This window comes from Poecile atricapillus, chromosome 2 (genome assembly GCF_030490865.1).
Source record: "Poecile atricapillus isolate bPoeAtr1 chromosome 2, bPoeAtr1.hap1, whole genome shotgun sequence".
NCBI classification, from domain to species: domain Eukaryota; kingdom Metazoa; phylum Chordata; class Aves; order Passeriformes; family Paridae; genus Poecile; species Poecile atricapillus.
This window is the reverse complement of record NC_081250.1, coordinates 4,031,431-4,059,120: the sequence shown is the minus strand read 5'-3', so window position 1 is coordinate 4,059,120 and position 27,690 is coordinate 4,031,431. Positions and strand designations below refer to the sequence as shown.

Here is a 27,690-nt window from a genome sequence, read left to right as displayed (position 1 = left end):
TCACTCAGCAGCTCCCAGGAGACACAGAGAAACAGACCCAGGCACAGAATCACCACGGGAATTTCTTGCAGTTCGGATGGAAATATTTTATGCAAACAGTTTATTCTAGCATGGCAAACAGGAGGGGAGTTTTTTAAGCATAAGTTCTTTTTCTTAAGGGTTTTTTTTTTGCCCCAAATGCTTTTTCATTGAATTTGCTGGCATTGGCAGGGTTTGATAGCATTCCCCATCTGAGTAAGAGTGAACATTAAAGCCTGAGAGGTGACAGGATGGACACAAAGCAGGGGAGGTGCATCCAAAGCCTTTGATGAGCTGATCTGTGGAGGAATCTGTGGAGGAACCTACCTGTCTGTTTTTGTCTTGAGTTCCATTCCCTACATGCACAGAGACTACACTGAGGTGCAGAAATAGCCCCGTGAGTACCAAAACTTGGCCATGGATCACTGTCTTGTGCTTCTCTGAGTTTTTTGGTAAGCTTTTCATACAGTTTGGGCACTTCCCAGTCTGGATTTGACAATGTCTACAATGCAAAAGCTTTCCTTCACAGGGAATGCTACTGGGTTCATTCCCTCCAGCTGCTTTTAGGAAATTGGTGGGAAATTGGAATCTTTCAGAGCCTGATTTCTAAAACTGAAAAAGAAATCACTGGAACTGATCCAAAATTTTCACATGCTTTCAAATGAGAAATATACTCACAGATAGAGAAAATATACCCACAGATATACAAAATATACTCAACAGATATAAACAATCAATGCAAAGAAAAGCTGTAGTTCCTAAAAGGTGGCAGCTCATGAACATGGGATACCTGATAGTTTAATAAATGCTGACAACCTAGAGCAGGATAAGCTCTTAGCAGAAGAAAGGCAATGCAAGGTGGTTTTTCTAAATTGGTCTGATTTTACTCTTAAAAAAAAATAATAAATCAGTATAATATAACAAACCATCATTTCTCCCTCTGCCTCATCAAAATGCAAAACCAAATAGAACAAAACTACATGTCCTAGGCACAAATCTTATGTTGATTCAAGCCCTCTCCTATCAGACCTTCATTTTGAGCTGTATTATTCACCTCTGAGATTTGCAAGATCCATTTCCCATTCTTTAATCAGTTGTCTCTGCTCATTTTATCATCTGCATGGGGAACACAGCTGAGGTTTTCAGCACAATGAGCCTGATCACAAATGAGGCAGCCCACAAACCAACTTGGTGAAATCATGCAGGTGGTCACAATGTGTCAGTATTTGGTTTTCCCAAATTCTGGACATGTTCTGCATGCAGTAATTATATTTTTCAAATACTAAAAGAGATTGCACTGTGTATTCAAACCTTCACCTGCTGTCCTACTGCGTTCCCAAGCTTTAATCACTTAACTGCTATTTCCCAAGGAGCTACTGATTCCAAAAGTTGACCAAATTTTGATATAATCCTTCTGTCTGTTTTCTGCATTACAACTTGGAGGAACTATGCACATGGAAGTGTCTAAGATCAACTGGAGGTGGCGACTCATATTTTATGTTGAAAGGAGAAAAATACCCATTACCATTTCAATAACATTATTTCCATCAGTCTTTAGTTTAATTAACATGCCATTAAGAGCAGAGAATTTAAGAAAACTTATTGGCAAAGCAATACAAGGATGAGCCACCACTGATAAAGAGAGGAGCAGGGAAGAACTTTAAATCAGGTCATTGATGAACTAGTGAAAACATCAACAGAGTTTATAAAACCAAACCGGGGTATTCAATTTTATTTTTTTTCTTCCATACGCAGGAAAAAACATTTAAATTCTTTCCACTGTGTTCTGCACTGCCCTTGATTCTCAGAAATTTTCTTCTGGTCTCAACTGAGACTTGTCCAAGTAGTGAACTACCTGCTGTAATCAAAGCCAGCATCACCCAGCCCATTCCAGGTTCCCTCCTATTTTATTGCAAAGACCCAGGTCTGAGATGGGAGGGCTTTAGGATGATTTTGCAGTTCTCTGAGGCAACCTTTTACTCTGCTCAGAGTCTGGGGTAACAGAAACTCATCCCTAAGACCAAATCTGGCAGGGGACTTTGTTTCACAGAGCCAAGGCACCAAACTTTTGGCAAGGTATCTGACCATGATACCAAGAGCTGGGGAAAGAATAAATTCACTTTCTACAAATTTAAAAATAAGATCTAAAATGTCAGGGTCACCCTTTTATGGGACTTAAGGAGAATGCTGGCCCCACAAAATTAAAACTACCTGCAAATGAGACCACCAACACCCAAGCAACAGATCAGAGTGAAACACGGAATGAAACTATCCTTACATTCAAAACCACACTGAAAAAATGAGTGACAAACAAGTGGGTGCACATATTTGGAATTAATATGTTTAAAAACTCTTAATGAAAGGTCCAAAGGGTATTGACAGATAAGCAAGAGGAAATGAGTGCCTGGATCCCACAGCCTGAATAATAAATTTATAGTGAGTCATGATTGTTTACCGTGAAGAATAAAGCATCCAGGAGATTTCTAAGGAGCCCCCATGCTCTCTTGCTTTGAATATTATTTGCCTCCTAATTTCCTCTCCTGTCTCCTGTGCAGAGCTGATGCAGCTCCAGCCTCAGCAATCAGTCCCTGATGAAGTTGCTGAAACAGATTCCAGCCCTCAGCCTTCTTTCTGTCTGTCAGATACAACTCCCAGCACGGTTTGAACCCCTGCTCACACAGCCAGCCTGGAAAAGGGACTGTTCTTTCAAAATACAGTTTTTAGCTGTTAGGACTAAGTATTTCATGAGCCAAAGGTTGTCTGATTATCCAGGTGGCTGCAGCACTGCCACAGACACACTGAGCTGTACGGAGCTACACAGGCACAAACACACAAAGCACCTCCTCAGACTGCAGAGGATATTTTCTGCCCGGATCTCCCTAAATGTACTTCAGCAAAGAGGAAACAGTGTCCACAAGTCTGCGCTTTTGAGAAATCTCCATCATTCCAGGCAAGAATTTTGAATATATAGCCTGGAATGTGGAGGAAATGTTGATTCCCAAGAAAACAATTTTTTTTTCTTTTATTATTATTATTATTTTTTCTTTAATGGAAATATATTTTGGGTGTCCCCAGGCGCTTTCTGAACACGAGATCTGCGGGCGAAGAAGGGAGTTTGTACTTACTCGTGGTGTTGTATTTGATCCCATTGAAGAACTCCGGGCAGGGTCTCTCCACCAGTTCCCCCGCAGAGGTTCTGGGCCAGCAGGTTCCGATCTGGTCCGTGGTGGCATTGCAGTACGGACCTGGGATGAAAAATACGAGACAGAAAGGGAAAAAGAAGCGGTTGAGAAAGCACAAAAGCCACACACTTTGCATCACAAAACAAACCGAATCTCAGCACTTCTAAAGCTTTTCCCGAGCTCTGCACCAGGTAACAATTCCTACCATCAAAGCCCAGGAAAGGGATAGAGGAACTCTCTAAAAAAGTCTCGTGTAAGCGATCCAGGAGGCTGCAATTCACATCAAATTCTTCTAAGATGAACTGAGAGATCGTCACATCCATTATTCCCTCTGGGACTGCTGGACTGGATCAGGCTCCTTCACCCCTTTCTGGCTGTGGTTTGTTGTTGGCTTTTGTGTTTTTTTTGGTCCCCTCTTCTTTTTCCCTTTCTGGAGCCAAAGGAGCATCAAGCTGCGGGCACCCCGCAGTCTCGTGTGTGCGAGCCTCTCCTGCTCGCAGCGTGCTGACAACTTGGCTGAGAGTCTGCGTCTGCCTGTGCAGTTCAGCCCTCCGAGCTCTTCTTCCCTTTAAATCCAGCGGCTCGGGAGCCAATGGGATCGGGCTGAGCCCGGAGTGAGGGGCTCACGTCTCCTCGGTGTCCCTGGGCTCGCAGCTCCCAGATGCCGCCTCACTTTGCCAGACCGCTGTGCTGCTGCATCTCCCTCCCTCTCCTGCCTCTCCCTCCCTCTCTCTGACACACAGAGGCACAGCTTTATTGTTAGCTCCAGGGATGAGCACTTTTGCAAAAATACTCGCTGCAAATTAAAGCCAGGGAGAACAGGAAAAGCCATCAGAGGAGTAGAACTCCTCGGGTTTTTTGTGGAGCAAAGCAATTCCTGCCTTTGCTGCGTGGAACTGAGGATGAGCAGGGATGCTGGGGCAGGGGGGGAAGGAGGGAACCGGTCCAGGAGCTGCAGTGCTGCATGCTGTGCAGGCCTTGAAAAAGAGGAGAAATAATAAAAGCAGGGATGAAGGAGATGATCTGCTAGAAGAGAGACGTTAGAATAAAGGAATCTGGAGTAATCACAGAAGGTCTGGCTTGAAAGAGACATTAAAGGTCATCTCATCCCAATGAGAATGCCATGGGCAGGGACACCTTCCAATAGACCAGGTTGCTTCAAGCCCCATCCAGCCTGGAATGAAGAGATCTGGAATAATGACCCACAGAAGAGGCAGCGTGGGGAGAGCAGGGAAGGGTTGGGAAGCCAGCCTGGGAGAAGGCACCAAGGGAACCCATCTTTCAGCCACCCACACGGATGGGATGGGGTGGAGAGTAGAGCAGGGCAAAGCACAGAGAGCTCTGAAGCAAAGGATGGATCATTCAGGGGACAAGGAAGAAAAGAAATGCCCCTCTCATTTTCCAGTGGTAGGAGAGAGCAAGGTTTTCAGAAAGGATGAGCACCCAGACTGACCAGGAGCAAGAGGAAGAGTCTCTAAATAAGAGAACCCTGGTGTGAGGAGGCAGGGAAGAGCAAAGGGCTTGACAAACTGAGGTCATTGTGGGACAGGATGAGAAGGGTGTGGTGAAGGGGAAGGAGAAGAAATTTGGAAGGAGCTGCCCAGAAGGTTGGTTATGTTTGGGGAGCAAAAGCTCAGCAGAGTGGGAACTGGGTGAAGGTCTGCACTCTGGGACGTGCTGGAGAGCAGCTCAGACCTCACCAGCCTTTCTGACTTGCTACACCAGGCTATTAGGAAATCCCTAAAAAATGGTATTGCTAAGGAGGATCATTTTTGATCACAGATTCAGAAGGATTTTGGGAAGCAAACAGAAAACTAACTTGTAAGGGAGTAGACCAAGATCAGTAGATATGGAAGTGGCAGAGAGGAATGCAGAAAAAGAAAGTCAAGGACAGCAAAGAAGATTTGACAGAAAGAAATGAATGTGAAATATTTACAGTCTGTTCACAGCTTTAGATTGGACAAGGTGAGCTCCAAGCAGTGGTACATGACTTCCTGTAACATTTGTTTCCCACCCTGCAATGGCCTGGACTTTCCTTTTATTCATAATTAAGATTTAAAGGCTTTATTCTTTACTTTTGAAGGACCAAAAGAATTGTGGCATCCAAAGAGGAAAAAGAAAAAATAACTGGGTTAGAACAACAAATAAATTAACAACATGCACTGAGGAGAGAACCAGCCAGGATGTTATTTTGCCATCTGGGAATCTGGAGATTTTTTAACGTTTTCAGATTGCAATGGCAGAGAGGGGAGGAGTGCCACTGTGGTTTTGGGAGAAGTATTTTTATTTGAAATATGTAAAAACCCACAAGAATAACAAGTGTACTAACTCTCTAGACACTGTGATATTCTGAGGCAAGTGAATCCATCTCTCTGCTTCTCTCTCTGGAGCCTTGATCTCCTTCCCAAGTGAATGTTCCCAAAATTGCAGCCCTTCTGGAGAAATCTCAATTGCAACAAATTAACCCTTGTTAACACCAAGAGATCTCTTTGTCCCATGCACCTCCAAACCCAAAAAGCAGGGGAGAAAATTTGTTTAACATCAATCATGTAACATGGCCACCACCAACCTACTGGTTGGCTTTGAACAACGCTTTGAGGAGAAAACCCTTTTTCTTGAACTTTCAAGAGTGAGGGATAAAGGGTGCTTTAAACCCCCCTTTCTCCTTCCTGACAGTGCAGCTGAGCTGATAAAATTCCTTTTTGTTCCTCAAGCTGAACCTCTCAGGGGTGAGAGGCTCATCTGAAGGTGCCCAGTGGTACCACCGAGCCCAGTGGCCTCTTCCACACAGGCAGGACTGAGCAGTCAGCAGGACACTGGTCCAGGATGTTGTAAGATTATTTTTTTTTTCCTGCTTCTGCTGCCTCTCTGCAGGAGAAAAATCACATAGCCTGGCCAAAAGTCTTCATTTCTCACCTACTGCCTGCCTTTTTTATTTTTTCACACTGTTTGTTCAGCACACTGGAATCAAAATCCTGGTTGGAGGCTTTGGGCACTGGAGTTTCCTGAATTTTTTGAGGAATGCATCACTTAATAAATTACCAAAAATAAGAATGACAGTTTCAAGAAGAGAAGTAACTACTTTTAAATTTGGTAAATGTTTCACGTTCCTAAATGCTGCCCTGTGTTTTCCAGCATAAACTCTTGAAGATTTTTCAAATGGTTCAAATATTACAGTCAAACACTAAGCTGGATTTCATTTCAGTTCTGTTCTTTATAGTTAACACCTGAAACAATAGTCCTGAATTAAACTAAATGTTTTTTCAGGATCAGGAGAATGATTTCTTCATTTAAGTAAGAAGAGCTAGAAAAATCTTCAATCTGAACTGATTTCCATCTTTTCAGTTCAAACTTTAGAAAATCAGAAGCAGTACGTATTGTTTAATCCTGTTGTGTTCCATATATTTAATAATAATAAAAAAAACCCACTGCAAAAATAAATATAGAGGGGATGAATGCTGAAGATTAAGTCTGAATGAAGAAAATAATTTATTGTTCTCTAGTCCACAAATCAACACCATTCTTTAATAAACCAAATTTTACTGTAACCTCTTGATGAAAAACTACTTTTGCAGCTATCCCTGGGCACAATTAACCACTTCATCAAAGTTTCCCTCTGACTGGTGAATTGTGAGCTGGACTCGTTTGATGTGAAAATGTTGTTGTTTGTGCAAGAAGCAAATTCAATTATATGAAAGACTGACAGAAATCCTGCAGCTGCTGACACTGCTGCTTCTCTGCCGATGCCATGGTGCACATGACACAAATCAGACCTCACCAGGCAGCAGAGATCTGCCTTAGAAATTCCTCAGCATCCCAGGAAAGCTGGGATTTGGTTCTTGGCAGGCAGAAAACCTTTGCCAGCTTCAAAGCGGGCTGATTCTCGTGTGCTGCTATTCCCCAGTTGGTTTGGGTGCTTGTGCAAGGTTCTGGAAGGGAACAGGACAGACAAACCTGTCCACACACACAGAGCCCAGTAAGACCCTTTAAAGAGGACTTATTAAAAGGTCACCTACAGTTCTTCTGGGAAAGGAACAAGCTGTGCTCATAAATGGCAATGGAAACCTCTGCATGTCAGCCCTCACACCACTGCTACACAGCTGCTTTCTTAATCTACAACCCACTCCAAGCCACAGCTGATGGAATTAGCCAGAGCACAGCTTTTAGTTTGCCCTGTAACAGTGAGTAGCAAGGATGAGCTGAGATTATCCAGCAACACCAAAACTCAGCTCTATGCAGACTCAGGCAGTCACTCTAAGTGTTTGGAGAGGGTAGAAGGAGCTCCAGAACCACCTGACTTTTCCTCAGACTCTCAATCTACACAAAATCAAGAAATTCCTGTGTATTTCAAGACCCAGCATGATTATTGAGAGGAGGGAAAAAAGAGCAAAAAGAAAAAAAAAAAAAAAAAAAAAAAAGAACACAAGTTCTCTCCTCATTTTCCTTCTTCAGAGAAAGAAAAGCCACTGTATTCAGCCTCCCACTACAGTGACAGTTTTATCACTCATGTTCTCTATCCATCAATATGAAGAGTTCCTGCTCCCCAGGCACAGTAACCCTCTGTTCTGCTTTGTGCCAAAGCTTAGGGCAGGAAATGCATCATCTGTCAGGCTGGTGATGGTGACACCAATGTCCTCTGTACCTCAGTGCCATTTGGCTTTCAGGAATTTTACCTGATTGGTGTGGAAGAATCACACCATGATCCCAATGTTAGCTCTCTTCCTCCTAACCCAGTTATGAATATCCACATCTTCATCTAATGGATAAGCTGGTCTGTTAACTCAGTCATGGAGCTGTTACTTTTAAATATGAGGCTGGAGGATTTCAAATGGAACAATAAATTTTTTCTCATCTCTTTTTCCTCTCTAAAAGGTGTCCCCCAGTAATCCTGTGTTATTGCAATGACCTTCCAGCATCAAACTTTCAACCTACTGGGACTATTCAGCTTGGTAAGGAATGCAAGACTTTGAGGAAGGTACAAATTTACCAAAGTGGCTTCTGGGCCACAAACCTCAAGGCCCTCCTTCTCAAGCTGCACTGCAAAACTGCTCTGGCTGCACTTCTCAAATGCAATGACAACATGACTGTGATCTGGTAGAACATTCGTCTTCCCATTCCTGGTGTGTAAATGCAATTTTCAGAGTGGGAGCACATTCAGACCACAGGGAGCAAGATAATTCAAGCAGCAAGAGATTGAGGACAGCTTAAAGATCTCCACAGACAGCTCTAGAACTGCCATGGATATGTCACACATGGCTGACTTCTCTGCCACACCACACCGTGGCTCCTCACCTTGAATTCCACTCTGCTGCTGCAGCAGCAGACTGCTAAAGAAAACCCCTTCTCAAACTGAGGACTGCACTTTTAATCAAAATCTGGTCCTTTCTGCATCTACTTGAGACCTACACTGAAAGCTCAGAGTTGAAAATTGTTGTATGTGGAGAGGAAGATTAGATGCAGATACATAGAGATCTTTGTTTCAGCTGATCAACTCGTTTGTTAGAAACAGGAGACATCCTTTATAGCTAGAAATGAAGTATGACTCCACTGAGCAAAGATAAAATTAATAAATGCAGGTCTGTGGTGATGAATCTTCTCAGCTTCATTGATGCTAGAAAATATTTACTGGGGGTGTAGAAAGATCCAACAGCGTAAGTAATAAATGGCTTGTAGCCATTTATTATTTACGCTGTCAAATCAATATATTTCAATATAATATCAATATTTTTCTTTTGGCACATTAATACACTTGTCATTCTCTACAGCTACAAAACCTGTGTGATTGAATCATGCTGCATGAGACAAATGCTAAAACACTGCAGGGAGATTACAAGAACACAAAACACACAAAAGAACCAACCTTGGCACACTAATAACCTGCCAGACTTATTTTTCTTGAAGTAAGCTGTTTTGGATGAATGTGCAGAACACCATCTATGGCATAAGAGCACAGCAATACTCCAGAATAACTCTGATTTTATACACGGTCAAATTCAGAGTCAGCGCTTCACGGATACACAAAGGAGCCCATCTGATATATTTATCTATGCCTGGCAAAGGCCTGGTGCTCTGTTTACAGCATAAACACAAAAAATAGCAAAAATAAAGGGGGTTAAGTCCCACCTGGACAAATGATGACCATGAGGATGTGTGTCATTAGTCCCACTCTTTCTGTTATGTACAATGGGACCATTGCCAAAAAGGATGTAAAGATTCAGGGGTCTTGTCCTGCTCTCCTCACATCAGCCATGAAATTCCTTGTGGCTTAATTCAGGATATGCCAAACTTCTGCTCTCCCTGCTTCCCACTCTGCTTTGTTGTGCTGCCTTTCAGTGCATGCTGGGAAGATCTGAGGACTCTTCCCATACATCACAAGCTGGGAGGATGTACAGAAATAAAAGACACCAAAATGTTCAGAAGTCAATCCCTCATTTCCTCTGAAAACTCACAGGCACTGCACGGTGCCTGATTTTGAAACATCAGGTAGCTCAGAAAGCACAAAGAGAGAGAAATAACACATGATCATGCTGCTCAGTATCCCAGCTCTAAAAATGATCCAAATCAGATGTCACCAGCAAAACCAGCCTGTTCCAAATTGCCAGGATCTAATCAATAGGGCTTCCTCAGCAACTTTAACAGAAGAAGGAAGAGAATTAATTCTTTGGGGTCTGGGCTCTGCCTTCATGGCCTAGCACACGTGGTAGCTACAATGTCGTGACTCTCAGTTTTAAACCATCCAACTCATATTTGTTTGGGTTTTTTTTTTGAGAAGCACCATCAGTCTGGCTTTGGGACCCTGGGCTAGGGGCCTCTGTACTCCTTTGGACCCAAACCAAGTGGAAAATCCAGGACTTGTAACAGATTGAAACACTGCAAAGTTGCCAGCTCTCAAGATTTCTCTGACTCTCTGCCTTCCATGAGTTATCAAAGCTGCCATTTACTGGCAAGAAGGATCTAGACTCTGATTGCACTGCCCAAAAGTGTGTGACTCACAAGATCTGAGGTACTTCAGCATATCTGGAATAGACACATGAGGCTGGCAGAGAAACTCAGGAGCTTGGGAAGATCCATCCCTTCTGAAGCAGCAGCCACATTTTGTCCTCAGGCATCTCAACTGTGGATATCAGACTGGGCAAACCTGGGCCTGTCATAAAAGGGAAGAATCCCATCAGCAGCATGTCACAGGGAGTCTTTCACTATTCTTACTTAGGCTTTATGTAGATTTTTATTCCTTGGGTTCATAAATGTGGGAAACCCCCTAAAACACAGAGTAGCACAAGCCGTAGCCTTGTAGAGCAACTCAAGTTTTCCTGACCATTTTCTCCCCTTGTTATGTTGCTAAGACATCTCAGTGGGGAAACAAATTTTGGACACATCTCTTACGGTATCCCCAGTGCAAATGTTTCCAGACATGCCAATTAACTGAGGTGTGCAGCTAACAGAAAAAAAAAAAAAAAAGAACTTTTGCAATGAGATCCACCTGATGAGATTGATTTTGTCCTCAGCTCTAACTAATAGCCTGAGTAGATCTTTGCTGTCTGTAAGAGGAACTAGCTTGGATTGATGTGAATGTCTGCATTAATCAGATTAATCCCATTCCAGATGCCATGAAGAAAGATCAAATTGTTTGCTGAGCTCTTCCCCAGTGACCCACCTCAACTCCCTAGAGTGTTTGGCAGCTGTAATCCCATAATTTTGGGCCTATCATTTCACGGGAGAGCAAACAAAAATATTTGAAATTAAACACATCAGGAATAAATATGAGAAGAAAAATGTCCTGTTAGGACAGGGCTATCACAATGCCAGCAGCATTATGTTTAGAGATTCCATATCTTAGATTTAATGGATTTACTGGAGGAAATCAATACAACACGAACACTGTAAAATAGATTTGCATCTCTCTGCCAGCCTCCACTCAGTGAACACCAGAGAAAATGCCTGGAAATGAAGTGGCAGGAAGCATGAGCAGAATACTGACTTCAAGAATTGAGGCAGTTGTTCTCAAACACATCATTTTCACCAGACAGTGAGGAGGATCCCGTCACACCAGACACCAGCTGGAATGATTAGGCATGAAAATGGATTATCATAATATTATTATGGCCACGATAACTGAGGAAAAAGAATGTTATAATTGTCTGATGTGTGATTTTCAAACTGCTACTGCACATGTTTGCAGCCCCAGAAGAACACAGAGGATGTCAGAACATTAATTCTGTTGCAATAGCTTGTGCCTGTGTCTGGAAGCAGTGACCCCATATAATTTTGGATACCTCCTGGAATAAAAAAATCCCTTTCCAGATCTGCTCCCTAGCTTGGCTCACTATCCCTTGATGTTTTCATCACCAGGGCCAGTATTTGTGATTCTGCAGCTCAGGGTACTTCAGGTCTTGCATGGCTTAGGCCATTTGAGAGGTCCATAGAGGCAGAAGGATTCATCTCACCTAATTCCAGCCACTGAAAATTTGTGTGTCTAGACTAAGTCAGGTTCTGTAACAGTCTCCAGGGAAATGGACACTTTCAGAGAATGATGATTCATTTAATTTGGCGACAAATACCTTCTTCAAATTTAAAACTCTTAGATATTGTACCTAGTAGGATGTTATTCACCCCAAGATGCATTTGTACTTTGGAAAGAGTCCTCACCTGCCAACACACCACATATCTGAGATGGGTATTGGAGTTTTACTTGTGTGTCAGACAGAAATTGAAAATCAGGACTTAATTCTGCTTTGAAATGCACACATATTTATTTAAATACTATGTTTTTACTTGAATTTTAATGATCTTGTATAAGATCTGTATATCTATTATTTTAAATCATACATTTTGAGCCACCTGTAAATTGTCTGTGTCCATTTCATGTTAACTTTCACAATAAGTATAAACCTTGGAAAACAGTTTAAAGCCTCAAAATCCAAGGTTTTTTTCTGTTCTTAACAAGACTTTGGATATGCAGATATCAATCTATAACTGGTTCCATCAGCATTGGTTATAGCGGATTTTTACAAATGCCATGGATCAATCCACAAGAACTCAAAGCAAAGTAGGTGAAAACTGAAATATGCACCAACATTGAAATAGATTTATTTTAGCATAGATATAAAACATGGGTAAATGTCATCAAGAAGCTGCTAATGGGATAGAGATTTTAGTAACAGGTGCAGGAACAAATTAATCCTGGGGAGTGTGGCGCTCCCAATCTGCTTGACAGCACAGCTGGGTTTCTTTCCCCAGGATGTGTTAATGTGTTTTTTATTTGGAAAACTGCACGTCTCACCCCAATGAATATTAAAGAATGGGTTTGGGGAAAACATGGAACAGTCTGATTAAACATTTTGTCACTCACATGTTCTCACACTTAATTGCAAAGGCAAGATAACAACATCTTACTGCTAAGCAAATGATGCTTCTCTTCTGGACTCACCAAATCTCCTCATTACCCTTCCAAAATCTCCCACCACCCCTCAGAGTGCCCATCCATGAGGTTGATAACTGCCAGTTATCAGAAGCAGATGTCAAAATCTGTGACTGATGCCTGGACAAAAGATTATTTTTCAGCATTTCTTCCCTTCCCCAGTTAATAAGATAACTGGAATAATAATTTACAGCAATGTTCCAGGCAATAAGGACCTGGTCATCATGGCTTTACCTTTGAGGGCTATGAAACAAAGAAATAATAATTATTAATTTTCTTTTGAAGAGATTTTTTTGGCAGTTATTGCATTATGAATACTAAGAACTACCTTTGTGAGGAACAAGTTCTTTTAATTTTCAATTCCTGTGAAGTTATTAAAGCTATCAGTTTATCCCTAAAATTTATCCCCTTCAGGCAAAAAGCCATTTTTTAGACAGAAATAACGAAGGAATACACACATATTTCACTCACAGGGTTTTTCAGGTGCTGTGGAATTCCTCTGGATCAAAGGACTAATGTAAGCAGGGTGTAAGTCATCCCTAACAGGGCTGGAAGTTCCTGCCTCTGAAATACGCAGCAGATATTTCTGCTCCTGGTTTCTAGGCTGCTCTGGCTCTCTGCCAGATCTCATCCCTTTCCCTCTGCCACTGGAGGGCTCTCCTAATTCTTCATTACTGCAAAAGAAACGAATGATTGAGGACAGAAACACTGCAAAAGAAAACCTGCTTGTAGTTACCTGAATGCAAAATCAGCAGCTATCCAAAAAAGAGTTCTCTGCTTCATCCAGACATCCGCAGGTGGAAAAAGATCTATTTTACTGTCCTGCCTTTGGCAGCAAAAAGTGTTGCTACAGGAAGAGATGAATTTCCCTGAAGAGAAAACTTCTTTTTCCACACAAGTTTATGAACTGCACAAGAGATTACGGGTTTAAGATGGCCAGCAGTGTTTGCCTTCATCACCCATTCCTCCCCACGCCGCATCGTTTCACTCTGAAATCACTGCACAACTCAATTCCTTTTTTCAACTAAGTGTGATTTCAGCCCTCTGCCAGCTCATTTCTAACTTATTTCCCACCCCAATACCAATTTCCCGGGCTGGTTCAATTTGCTCTTGATGGATCAATCATCTTACCCCTTTCATATTAGTGCTGTTCCTGTGGAAAGAGGAGACTGTTCAAGGTTTTCCATTCCCCTGAGGGATGTTCTGCCCACACTGCTGGGAGTACCTGCAAACTATTGCCAAATGAAAATTTCTGACTGTTTCTTAGTCATTAAATATATTCTTTTTTCTTCTCTCTTTTCTTAAGGCCATATCGAGTACCAGAACAAAAGACAAAATAAAAGATTAAGTAGCTTCAATCACCCCAGAACAATAATTTGGGATGAACTCTGCCCTGCACCTCTGTCACTCACTGCTCACCCAAACTCTCAGGTATATCCTGAATCAAAATCAATTTTGTCACCACCAGCCAGGGAGGGATGTGGATTTTGCCACTATCCTGGTACGGCTTCTCTGAGTTACCTTGAATATTTTTAATTTTAAGTTAGATACAAGCCAGCCAGCCCATCAGACATGGCAGAAAAAATACTTCATTTTCTATGAATTAGAAGTAGCTTTGAATAAAGAACCCTGGCTGTGGTCATTTTATCCCAAATCCTTTGAGATAGTCTAACACAGATAGAAAAAAATACCAGAGATAATGGACAAATGGATTTTCTTGGCCTCTTGACTCTGCTTCTGTCTTTGAATATAAAATTAGCTAGAGTTGGACTGAAACATCCTAGAGGTTATTTAAATTACACCTTAATTATTTAGTCTGAATTGTACTGAATTTTTAGCTCACCAGGTGACAGAAAATGTAGACAGAAGAACAAAGGTGTAAAATTTTGAGCAGAAATTTACATCAGTCTCCTAGATTTTTTTGAAATCTGCAGCTTCCCAGATGAAAATGGTTGGGATCCTTAAATTTTAGGTGTTGATAAGTGTTCAAGGCCAGGTTGGACCTGTTGGACACCTGTTCCAACACTTGTAATTTCCTAGAAGTGGAGTCTCAGGTGTCTGACTTAACTGTGGTTGTCTACGTTATGTATATTTAACCTTTTAAAGCTGAATTCTTTCTCCACCTCTATTTTTTATTTTAGATATTTTGATTTATTTTATTATTATTATATTATTATTATTATTATTATTATTATTATTATTATTATTATATTATTATTATTATGTATTAAGTAGTATTTGTATGGCATTAGAACTAGATGAACTTTAAAGGCCCTTGCAACCCATTCTACAATTATGAGCAAAGGTTATTTCTCCAGCACAGTCCTGTGAGTTTAACATTAAAATTCCACTCTCCACAGAAATCAATAGCTAGTGTTCCCCCACACCAAGAAAACCATGGTTTCATTTAAAAGAATTGATTATTTCATGGAGACAAAAGAATAGGCCAATTTATATAAGAATAAGCAATTTATGTTTTTTAGAAGAAAACACCACCTGTCTTCAGCAGAATTATACTGGATTTTATGGATTATGTTCCCTAAAAGTCTTTGCTGAAAGCAAAACCTGCAGAAAATATAAACTAAGCAGTCCATAAAAAATTGATAGATGGGCACTGCTCATGCCAGCACTCCTCTGAGTTGCAGCTGATGTGGCTGGGATCATTTGTCTCAGTTTATGGTCTGCAGAGGAGCTGTCGGGGCAGAGAACTCTCCAGGTTCCCTTAAAAGTCAAGAGGGATCCACTCTGTGAAGTCAGTGGACTCTCTGGGATGATTTCTGTCACCATAAAGGAGACACTTAAATTGGATCAGATAAATTGTCTTCTAAAAGTGTCTCTTTCTCACCATTAACAATAAAGACAACCAGAGCTGACCTGCTCCCTGGGACATGTCTGTGCTATTAATGTCTGAACTGAGGGACAGGAATTCCATCTGTGGGGAAAATAAAACTGAAATCAGGCCTGGAAGATCTGTCCTGTAAAAAACAGCCTCACTTTGTGCAGAGTTGAATGCTTACACTGAGGCTTTGCTTTGGCTTTTGTTTTTTGTACAGTTTTCCGTGATGATTTAATTTTGGCTACATAGGAATCCTGTTCCTATCCATGATGTCCTGTATCCAGCTTGGGGTTCCCAGCACAGGAAGGACAAGGAAGGTTGCAGTGAGTGCAGAGGAGGCACCAGGATGATCAGAGGAATGGAGCAGCTCAGCAGTGAGGAAAGGCTGGGAGAGTTGGGATTGTTCAGCCTGGAAAAGAGAAGCTTTGGGGTGACCCAATTGTGGCCTTGCAGTGCCTGAAGGAGCCAACAAGAAAAATGGGGAGAGTCTCTTTACAAGGAGTGGCAGGACAAGCAGAATGGCTTCCCACTGCCAGGGAGGAGGTTTAGATTGGACATTAGGAAGAAATTATTCCCTGTGAGGCTGGGAACCTGGAACAGGCCCCCAGAGGATGCCCCTGGATCCCTGGAAGTGCTCGAGGCCAGGCTGGACAGGGCTTGGAGCAACCTGGTAATAGTGGAAGGTGTCCCTGCCCATGGCAAAGGGAAAACTAAATTGTCTTTAAGATCCCTTCCATGACTCTACAATTTGTTTTTACCAACCGACAGCACCAGCTAAGAGGAAAGTGAAGAAATAATTAGAAATAATGAGCTGTATCCTATAACTGCACCTGCTGACTTCACAGATCCATGGTCTGTCTTGAAGCATGCAGGAGGCTGTAACAAACAATCAGCTAAGCAACAGCATTAAACCAACCCATTTTGCCCCATTTTCTGGACCCAGTAGGAGCTGAACTGCTCAGGACCAAGAACTCAACATTGCCAGGTTCTTACAAAGCAATCAAATACCCAGCTACTGCAAAGTGCTGATTTGGGGGATTTTCTGCTGAGTATCTTCCATTTGCATAGCAAAGAGATTTTAATTTTTCAGCATTTACACTGGTACTGTTAATAGAGCCCATCAGTTTGGGACTGATGTAATTTTAAGAGCCGCAGTTAAGAGAAGAAAAATCTCATTGAAACACATCCTTTCCAGAATAAATACAAAGGGAAGGAAGGAGGCAACAAGCCTATAAAAAACTATAAACTCTTACTGTTTAAAGGGTAAAATTTCTCCTCCATTCTGATTATGTTGAGATCTGCAGTGTTTATCCCAAGAGACATGCTGATCTGGTTTAGCTTCTAGATCCTATCCTAACGAGAAAATGAATCCTAACAATAAAAGTATAATTTATAACCACGAGACAGATTTGGAGTTTCCATCTCTGAGATTAAAAGTGCCCCAGAAAATAAGAACTCACTGGTCTCCTAAAAGCTTTCATTAATGGGCTGAAACAGTAAAAACAAAGGAAAAACTATTAAAATAGAAAGCAGCTGTGAACCTGTGAATGCAGAGTTTACATGGATTTGCAAAGATCCAGGTACAGAAAATGAAGGATTCCAAGAAGAGCTGGTAACCTTCCAGCAAAGAATACAAATGCCTTCATGAATCAATTTATTTTATCCTGTGATTTGCTCCTAACAGGAGCCATCCCTCTGGAGATGCCTCTTTCTGTACACTGGCTGTAAATCAGTAAAACCGGTGGCTGGTTCAGAGGCAAGGCAGACACTTGGGTGACCTGGCCCTTTACAGGAAGACAAAATATTGAGATTGAAGCATGAACAGGCCAGAAACAGACTCTGTTTTATCCTTGTTCCATTGCCTACAGGTCATTCCCTTGCCTTTGGGCATGTTGTGTCCTCTCCTCCCAGGTGCAGAAACACGACCAGCCCTCCTTGGTGTGATCACCTGACTCAAATTGTCCCTCTCACGACAGACAAAATGTTTTTTGAAAGGTTTTCAAAGAATTCTGCCTGCACTTTAACAACCATTCCAGTTCTAAGGAGCTAGAAAGAAGAACGTCCCCTTTATGTTTCTCAGCTACATAATCTACACCTAAGTGAGCTGATGACACAAAAAATGGTGTCTTTTCAGCATTAAAGTAGATTCCTTCATTATGAATCACCAAAAATGGTCTTCAGTGTCATAGAAATTGTGGAAGCAAAAGCCCACAGGAGTGGAAAATGAATGTTATATGCCAAGTAGCAAGTGATAGGCCAAGATGAAATGGCTTCCACCTACACCAGGGGAGGTTTAGACTGGATTTGAGGAAAAAAATTCCTCATCAAAAGGGCTGCAAGCATTGAGGCAGGCTGCCCAGGGAAGTGGTGGAGTCACTGTGTAGATGTGGCACTTGGGGACGTGGCTGAGTGCTGGGCTTGGCAGTGCTGGATTTACGGCTGGATTTGATGATTGTAAAGGTCTTTCCCACACAAATGATTCCAGTAATTCTAGGATCATTCTTCAAAATGAACTTGCTGCTTTCCCTAATTGAACCCCTGTTGTTCAGAACAGCAATTTCCTTGGATATTTACTATTCAGTTTATTGGAGAAACACACAAAAATGCAAGCCGAGGGCTGGGAAATGTTGATGATACCTTAATTGCACTAAAATGAATGTAAGCAGAGAAGAGGATGATAAAAAAGAGGGGCAGAATTATTCTCTCCTAATTTTAGGCACCCACAGTGGAGAGTGAGTTTTATCTTCATTATTTTAAAATGTGGAAATGTCTGAATTTACTCAGACAAGCCTCTAACTTTCTAATCATTTTCTAATCATTTTCTGACTAGACATAACGGGAAGAAATTGATTTTAAGGACATTTTTTCCTTTATGGATTTAATATGATTTTTTTTTTAATAAATAGATTTTCCAAGCTTGTAAAAATTTTTCCCTTGTTAAAGGAATACATTTACACTTATGGAAATCAAGATTTTTTTTTTTAAATCTCTAGCAGTAATTGTTGAAAATGAAACACATTCCTAAATCTGCATGATTTGGAGTAAAAATTGGTTTACTCTCACTTAGGCAATGACTAGCAACCAGAAGTATTAAGCTTTAAAGTAGATTTTTTTTCAAAGTTTGTTTTTGCTTATGGGGAATTTTATATTATCATTGGCATTTTGTTGGAAATTCCTAAACAGAAAGGAACAGCAAACACTCTGGCTGTAATTATATTTACTCCTTGGGAATCCCTCAGTACATCAGGGGAACTGAAAGAAAATTTTTCTTGGAATATCCCATGGCAGCTGCTTCTCCATTCAGTCTTAACCCACTGAGCTTGTGCAGAAATGGCAGCAGAAGAAGAAAACCCTAAAAAGTCCCAGATACCCAACCATCCCCTGATCTTCAGAGCAAAGTCCAGCTCCAGATCCTGCTCCACCTCATCTCCACCACCCCCATCTTCCCAACAGCCCAACAGGCTCCATAAGATGAATAAGGACTGGTGGGGACACCTTGAAAGCTCCAATGAGATGTAGAGGAGGACCTGAGGGTCCAAAGAGGAAGATGGAGTGAGAGATGGAAGTCTTACATCTCAGGAATTTGTGAAGGAGCAGGAAGGAAGAGGAAAGAGAGTAGAGGAAAAGTCTGAAGAAGAGGAGAAAGAGACACACTCAGCTGTGCCCCAACTGCTCAGCCCCTCCCCATCCAGTGAAATCTCCAAATGAGCACTGAATCTTCACTGTCCCATCAACAGGGTATAGAAGGTGAAGGAAAACACTGACTCAGACTGCACTGACACGAAGAGAAATAATAAAAGAGCTTTGGAATGCAGCACTTCTGCTGCTTATTCATGGACACCCTGAGAGATTCCAGGAAGAGAAGTGCTGGATAGACCAAAGGCTGTCATGGTAACAAGGTTAGCAGCACTTCTGTCACACGTTAAACCCATAACTGCGTGTGCTGAGGTGTTTGGGCACGCTGTCTTTGAGGTAAATCCCACAGCTGACCCCCTCCTAGGCTTTGTGCCAGAATATTCTGCAACAGTTCAGTGAGGTCTGCCAGGACCAAAGTGACTCAAGAGCTTTCTTTAACTCACTTGGACTGTGTTTCAGTTTTCCTTGTCAGGTTTGATCACATGGTCAAGACTTTCCAGCTACTGATCAGATCACACAAAGGCTGGACATGGTCAGGTAAGACTTCTGCCATGCCCACATCCTTATTCTGTCCCATGACAGCCTTTCCCACGTTGCCTATTAATTAATTAAACAAATATATTTACCCTATAAACACACTCACAGCATCCCCCATTAACATTTCCATATCAATAACCAGCAGTATCCATGGCACAGATAAAAAGGACAGATGTTTTTATAATGCTGATCACCTTCCCCATGCTCCACAAAACCTTTCAAATACCATCTTTTGCAGGGCATAAAGGTGTTTTTCTGCAGCACAAAACACACCAGCCACTGTCAGTGTTGTAACACTGAATTCAATCCTATTTTCTCCATATCAAAATATATAAGTGGCACACTTGATACAGGAAAAGAGTGGTTGTCAGAGCATGGGGCAGAGAGATAGGAATTTCAAACCCAGCTCCAGCTAATGCTGGGATGTTGGACAAGTTATCTCCAGTGCCCTTACTTGAGCTTCCAGTAGTCACTGCATTATTCATTGTGAACACCTCAGCACTCCCTGCTCCAGAGTCATTACTTCTGTTCCCTGGAGCTTCACAGCAGCCACCAAAAATTCAGAAGGAATCCATTTTTTTAGCATGGATTATAACTGAGCTTCACCTTTGGGGCCTTCAGCATTTCTGAGGAAGATCAAATGAAGATATCAACACTTGAGAGATGCAGCTAAAAGCAAGACAAGTTGCACCAATCAATTAGAAAGCTCTCAGGTTGTGTGTGGGCTTGCCAGGCTACCACGGAATATTTAAAACTTTTGCAATGAAAAAATGTCAGCTGCTTGCTTTTAATTGCTCTGGGTTCAGTCCCAACCAAGTACTGCAGGCAGCCTGCAGAGCAAGAACGCCTCAAGCTCTGATATTCCTCTGATGACTGACTTGGAATTTTTGGCAAATAATTTCATTTTTCATCTTTCACCATACACAGAATAGAGGTAAAAATATCCACCCCTCTGCTTCCATGCATTCTGCTATTGCTATAAGTTTTTTTAGATTTTAAACTACACAGAGTTAATCAGAACAAAGTGTTTCTGTTTATTGTAACACTGGAAGCAAGAAATAGCTGCAAAATTGTGGACTTAAAATAATGCACCACAGTCAGGCCTCCTGGAATGAGATAAAAAGTTACAAAGTGCTCTGAAATCTGCAATGCAGATCAAAAATCGAGTATTCTTTGCTCATTCCATCTGTGGACTATGGGACTGCAGAAAAACAAGGTAACAGAGACCATGTAATGCTGCATAGGTTCTTCTTTTCCTGTGTGTTTTCCCCAGTCAAACAGACACATTTATTTCACTGTCTTGTGGATGTTGATTAAATTCTGATGATTTTAACAGAAAAATAGGAGCCATAACAATTTTTACTGTGCATGTTTCAAGTGCTGCCCCGAGCTCTCTGTCTCCCTGTTGAAAAAGGTCATAAAATCTTATCCTCCAGGTAGGGGAAATAATAGCCAAAAATTTAATAACATGTATGGCTACATTAATTTTCATTGTCATCATGTAAAAAATAATTGCTTCTTTAAAAAGTACATCTATGGGTGAATTTCTGTATCACTTATCCCAGAGATTTGTAGCACAAGATGCTGTTTTACAGCAACCTAAAAAAACCTGTATTTTTTCTGCTAATAAGAATTTTACATTTGGTCTGTGAAGGTTTCATAAGAAATTAAATAAAAGAAGACCAGTAATCCATCAAAACAATGTGAGAGAACACCAGCCACATCTGAGTGAACTGGGCACTCACCCAAGCAGAAGTGACAAGCACTTTAGGTGGCAACAGTGGCATTAAAATAACATTTCCCTCCTCTGAAAATCAAGACTTTTAAAACCACTAGGAGTAATGGGAAAAAAAACCTGGTGAGCATCCTGCATAAATAAATGCATACATTGAGTTTATTTATCCATGAAGAAAATGGAGATCTGTGCAAAGTTTTAAATTAACTCATACAAGAGAATAGATACATTTTTTGGTAGCGAAGAGAGCAAAAACTACTGATGATGCTCCTAAATCCTAGAACTCGGAAGTTTACCCAGTGGAAAGACAGTTTCAGCATAATGATATATTTAATTTCTAAAATAATCAGATATTGATATATATATTTATATGTGTATATTTTAATACATATATAGGTATAGGTATTTTTAACAACCCACAACAAATTGATTAGATAAGAAGCTGCCCATCTCAGTCAGAAAACTTGTGTTTAGCTGATACAAATTTCAAAGAGCTGATGCCCACTGAGGTGTGGCTACACACTGAGGATTCATCTAAAGATTTCACACCCACATTCACAGGGATGAACTCACCAGCACTCTCTTTGAACAGATTAACAGCAAAATTGCAAATACATCTCACTTCTGATATTAACTCTTTCCCCTTTATTTACACAGAAGGCAGTGAGTAATAGTCTCCCACCTGCTGTGGAATTACCTCAGGGATTCTTTCAAAGAAAGAGCAGGTTCTTAGGAGAATGATTAATTTCCTGTAACTCTGGATATTGCAAAGTAGCAATCTACAGCTGAGCAGGCCTTAGGCTGCCTTTAAACTCAATAAATAAAAAAACCCAGGCTTGTTTAAAAATACCAGAGCAGCCCTTTTGGTTCTGCCTGAGGGTCTACCTACTACATCTTCCAGTCTCCAGCAGTGGATATTTAGGGAACAGCACGGGGACAGGAGATAAATGAACACTCTCCCAGCTCCCATGTTCATCCCAGAGGATTTCCTGCACAGAACCAGGTTTCTCTGGCATGGTAATAACCCCCCATGTATTTCACAGTGACAGCAGGCAAGAGATCAGCTCCTAAATCATTGGCCTGATATACCAGGGACACCTGCACAAGGTGGAAAGTGCACAGAGTAAAGAGGGAACCTTGAAATCTCCTGAAGACTCCTGTTCCACAGCAGTGGAGCTGAGACACCACCCAGCATTTTATACCCTTAGCAATCTGTTTCTCATTTGTGTCACCTCTTAGCTACTGGTATGTGCAGCTTGAAATATCTGCATCCTTTTGTCTGACCATTTATATAAGCACAGCAGTAGCACGACAAAGAGAATGAATCTGCTACAAATAAAGATGCACAGAGGGTGAAGTGTTGAACAGTTCAAGTCCAAGTGGCTTACATAAACCACGTTAACATTTTCCATTATCTCTTTCTTATACAGCCAGTGTCCACCCTCTGACAGTTTAATGAGTCAGATGAATGCCTGGAGGGGGGAAAAAACCCAACCCTTATAGCTCTTATTTGGTAATGGAATAAGAAAGCTGAGCAATGTAGAGCTGGAGCTTTACAGGTTGCTTTGCATTTTGACAAGCTTTAGTGCTTAACTATTTTTGTGTACATGGGACAACAGGCTGCCCAGGGAAGTGGCTGAGTCACCAGCCTGGAGGTATTTAAAAAGTGTAGATGTGGCACTTGGGGACAAGGTTTAGTGGTGGACTGGGCAGTGCTGGGTCAAGGACTGGACTCAGTGATTTTAAAGGTCTCAGACAATTCTGTTGTTCAGTGGTTCTATAGCTATACTATAAGGTGTTCTCATCTCAGGATTGAAGGCCAAGGCCAATTAATTCCCTGCATAACAGAGTTCATTCATCAGAGTTAAACCAAGTGATGCAACTAAGAGTTAAACAAGGAGCTGCCAGCTACACCTTTACAGCAGGTGATTTCTTCAAGCTGAATCTCTGATCCATTTTCACTGTTCAAATTCTAGTCCAGGGTAAGCCAGAACAGCACCTGCAAGTATGAAGCATCATTTCACTTTCTCATCCTCAAAGCAGCCACTGCTGGGTTCTCAAACAGTTTTGGGCACATCTGGAACACACCAAGAACACATGGTGGAAGGTCAACCTCTTTTTTTGCTGTCAGTAGTTGCTAGTGAAGGAAGGCAGCAGTGGCAGGCAGGATTTTATACAGAGTGGCTTAAGACACAGAGAGTTCACCCTCACAGGGAAATGGATGGAGCTCAGCCTCACCCTGGTCTGGCTTTGTGGTGAATCTGGCTCTGAGTGTGGCTCAGGACACCCCTCCAAAAGAAGCATGGAAACATCCACTTTGTCCAAAGCAGGGAGACACAGCTGATGACTGTGTGTCAACAGGAGCACGTCTAGAGGCTCATTCCTAACCTGGAAAGTCAACTCAGTCAGGGGTTCATGGGCACTTAACTGACATCAGAAACAGCAACAAAAAAAAATTGCCTCTTCCACCCAATCTCTCCCACTTCCTAACAACAGTTATCCTGCAGCACTGCAGGTGTTGGACATCCTCTGAACCACCCTCAGAACACTGCTGTTGGCTGGTGGCTTTCCTCTTGGATTGGCCACAGTGTTATTTTAACCCTTGAAGGGCTCATCATCCCCCAAACCCACAGAAAAATGCTGATTTAAAGGACAGGGAGTGTTTTCATTTAGGAGCAGGCACAGTGAGATGATTCTGTGTGAACAGAGAAGGCACTGTGGAATTTAACAAAGTAAGAGGTTCTGCAGCATGTATTATCATCTATCAAGTGTGCAAAAAATGGCATCTAATTTAGAAACCACTTTCAGCAAATAGTGTTTATTGTTTGAACTGTATAAGTGTATAACCCTGTACAAATTCTGTATAAACAACTATATAAATTCAGAGATTTGGTATATTTGATGGAGTGGGGAATTGTAACAGCCACTAGTGAGGGTCTGCTGGGAATGCACCAGACAGAAGTGACAGAGCCAGGACTGAGGTGTGCCACTCTTCTGAAACATGAAAAAACCCCCCAGTGGTCTATTCCCAGGGTCTTTACATTCCTGTGTAATGTAAAATTCAAGGGCAGATTTGGTGCTCTACTGAGGCTCTGCAAAAACACCTTTCCATGGGGTCAAGACACTGGGGCAACTTCTTACTGAGACATGTTCCATGCTGAGAATTTTGCAGCCTCCCTCACACAGCTTAGAGATTTGTTGGTGTAAATTTGGAAGTACTCATCAGTCTCTGGACACCTAGGATAAATGTGAGAACCTTTAGATGTGTTTATCTATCTCATCCATAAATCATTTACCCAAAAAATAAAAGCCCAAACCCATCCTAAATATTTTGTTTCTACAGCAAATGTAGAAATTAGATGTGGTGCTTAGGGACATGGTTTGGTGGTGGATCTGGTAGTGTTGTATTTATGGTTGGACTGGATGATCCAAAGGGCCTTTTCCAACCTAAATCACAGAACAATTTGATTTGGAAGAGACCCACAAGGATTATCAAGTTCAGCCCTTAAGTGAATGGGCCATACAGAGATCAAACCCACAACCTTGGCATTATTAAATTTTTCTATTACTCTAAAAGTCCCCTCTAGTGGACCACAAAACCTGCAGGACTGTCTACAGTTTCCTAATACACAAAGGATTTCCATACCCTTGGTTTGGAACTGCACCACACTCAAAAAAAAAAAAAAATGCAACTTTTTAATTTGAATTTGTAATACAAATTGTTCAACAACACCCAGCACTGTCAGCTTTATTTTGGGAAGCACAAGCAAGCAGAGCTAGACTGCCTGGTATGTCATTTGGGGCAGTGGGAAAGTAAACCAACATCATCACCTCTATTTAAATAGTGCTGTTGCAACATCTGAAAATAGGAAGCGCTGGGAAGGTTGGTGTTGTCCAGCTCGAGTGGTGATGGTGCAAACATCGATGTGTGAGGTTATCATTCTGCCTGGGAGCAGAGACTGGGTGCTGTGGTGTCGTTCTAATTGGGAACAGCAGGAAGAACGACAAGACTCTCAAGGGAGTCAGAACAGGAGAGAATCTCCAGTTTATTGCTACATCCATGTTATATAGACTAGTTTGTGGAAAGTACAGAAAGGAAACTCTTATTGGTTAGTAAACTGCTACATTACCATCATTGGACAGTGGGGTTCACCACCCCCCTGACTTTCTCCTGCAAGGAAAACACGGGAACAGACAAACAGCACCTGCAGGCTGTTTTCTGTCTTTGAGGATTGTTTTGAATCCTCCCATGAATTTCCCAGGCTAGCTTCTCAGGCAGGGCTGGCAGGCCATGGGGCCTGCAGCTTGCTCCAAAGCTAGCCTCCACACTGTGGATGTCACCCTGTCCCCCAGGTAGCTGCAGGAGCAGCGTGGGGAGCTGCAGCCAGCAGGCTGACGCCAAGGGAGTGAAAGCATATGTGAAAATAAATAGCCCATCCAAGTCTCATTCCAAATGGGACTGCTCATTGATGTGGCCTGCTGGGAAAATCAGAAGGGAAGCAGTGAGAATTGCTGCCATACCATTACTCTGGAGGGATATTTAGGGATGTAATGATGCCAAATCTGCTGTTTCCAGGAAACAGAATAGTGTGATGTACAGAAATAAATAACCCCTGGAGCAGAGAGGGCCTCACCGTCACAGTTCAGGATGGAAAGCAAATTATCAAATATGCTTGTGTGTCATAAAACTTTCATCCACTAAAAGGATCATTGATTCAAGAATGATTGATTAGAGAATGATTGAAATTGATTATTTAAAACTAACAAGCCAGCCAAGAACAACACTATTCATACATTCCCAGTTTTGTGCTTCTGGAAGTGCTGGAGGAGCCTCTAGAATACAGCACTGTCCCAGCAACTGGGAAAATGATGGCAAACTCCAAGTGATGTCAGGTTAGCTGGAGACTACTTGATAAGCATCTTTGATGAGCTGTGGATCCATCCCTGGATCCATTCCTCCCATCCCCACCAACACCTTCCTTAAACCACAGCTCCCCCAGAGACTTGAGGAAACAACACAGGAGAAGTGTAAGCCTGAATTTGTACAGGTGGAATCCTGCACCACTCAGAATCAGGATTTTCACACCATTTCTGTGAGACAACAGCCTTTCACTACCAAGTGACCAGAATGACAGCAAGAACCAAGCCCCATCTCAAGAGGATCAGGTCACCAGGAGGAACTAATAATTTTTCCTTTCAGTGCATCCCAGGACTTCTTGAGATGAAATGCATGACATCTGATTTACTGCCTCGCCTTTACTGAATACGCTTAAACACCACAAATGCAAACTGCAACCTTCAAACTGACTGAAGGGGAAGAAAGAGAAGAAAAACAGAGAATGTAATTTGTATACTGATCCAGCACAGTAGCATTGGCCATCCACATACTGGTGTATTTATTTTGGACAAAATTCCTGTTTTCAGATGAATTGTCTTTTGACAAGGTCTTAAAGATTGTGTGGTCATATATGTCAACAGAACCCATAGGGGGATCAAAACATTTCTACGCAGATCAAAATTAAGAAGGATCAAATGCAAGACAAGACCTGCAGTCTCTTGTGGATGCACATTAGATGGGAAAGTCAAGGGATGTGAAGGGAAAAAATGCAGAAACATTCCACAATGCATGAAATATCAGTGTGAACTGAGGACCTCTGTTCTCTAAGTTCCTATAAAAATTCAAGCTGTAACTCAGTGCCTGTATCATACAGATATATAGAATTATAGCCACCAGCTCATCCTGGATATCACTGTAATTCTAGTCAAACCAGAACAGGAAATTACAGCATCAGAAACATCTTAAACTGAGTCCCCTAAAAAAAACAAATTCTGTCATTTCAACCAATTCCTATTATATATGAAAGCAAAATAATAATTAAATACAATTTTCTTTCTTCAGGTTCACAAACAAAAAGACACTCCCCATCCAGAGTGGTGTATTTCCCTTATTACCCAGATCTCTTCTGGAATGTTCTATGATCCCAGGAATTCCTGCTAGGCTGTGGCCTTTGTGAAATGAGTTTGGTGGTGAAGTGCTCCTTGACCCCACACCACAAGGACTTTTGTGTGTCCAGGGTGGGAGCAGAGACCATATTGGGTGGGGAATGACGGTGGAAATATTCAGTCATTCCCTGACAACCGTGAAACATTCCTTACCTTCCATTGTTACTGGAATTTTAAAAATTCCAGCAATTATCTACCCAGGTTGTGGCCAGGATGGAAATTTAGCTACCAACAGAAAGTGTAGTATGAATGTTGCCATCTTATCTCTATGATTGACTACTGTAGCTGTAATAAATTCTACTGACAGCCTCTGTAAAAGTTGAAC

At 41.7% G+C, this 27,690-nt stretch overlaps 1 protein-coding gene across 5 annotated transcripts in view; it reads right to left on the bottom strand.

Annotated features, from left to right (window-relative positions):
- Positions 1 to 27,690, bottom strand: part of CRHR2 (corticotropin releasing hormone receptor 2) — a 138,360-nt gene that overhangs the window by 94,549 nt on the left and 16,121 nt on the right. For 2 of the 5 annotated variants that reach the window (XM_058830968.1, XM_058830970.1), the window contains exon 3: positions 3,144 to 3,263. In XM_058830968.1, the coding sequence (XP_058686951.1) occupies positions 3,144 to 3,263 (120 nt within the window). Of the gene's footprint in view, positions 1 to 3,143; positions 3,264 to 3,405; positions 3,566 to 10,193; positions 10,345 to 13,089; positions 13,192 to 27,690 lie in introns of those variants that run through there. The other 3 variants (XM_058830972.1, XM_058830971.1, XM_058830969.1) reach the window with 3 other exon arrangements.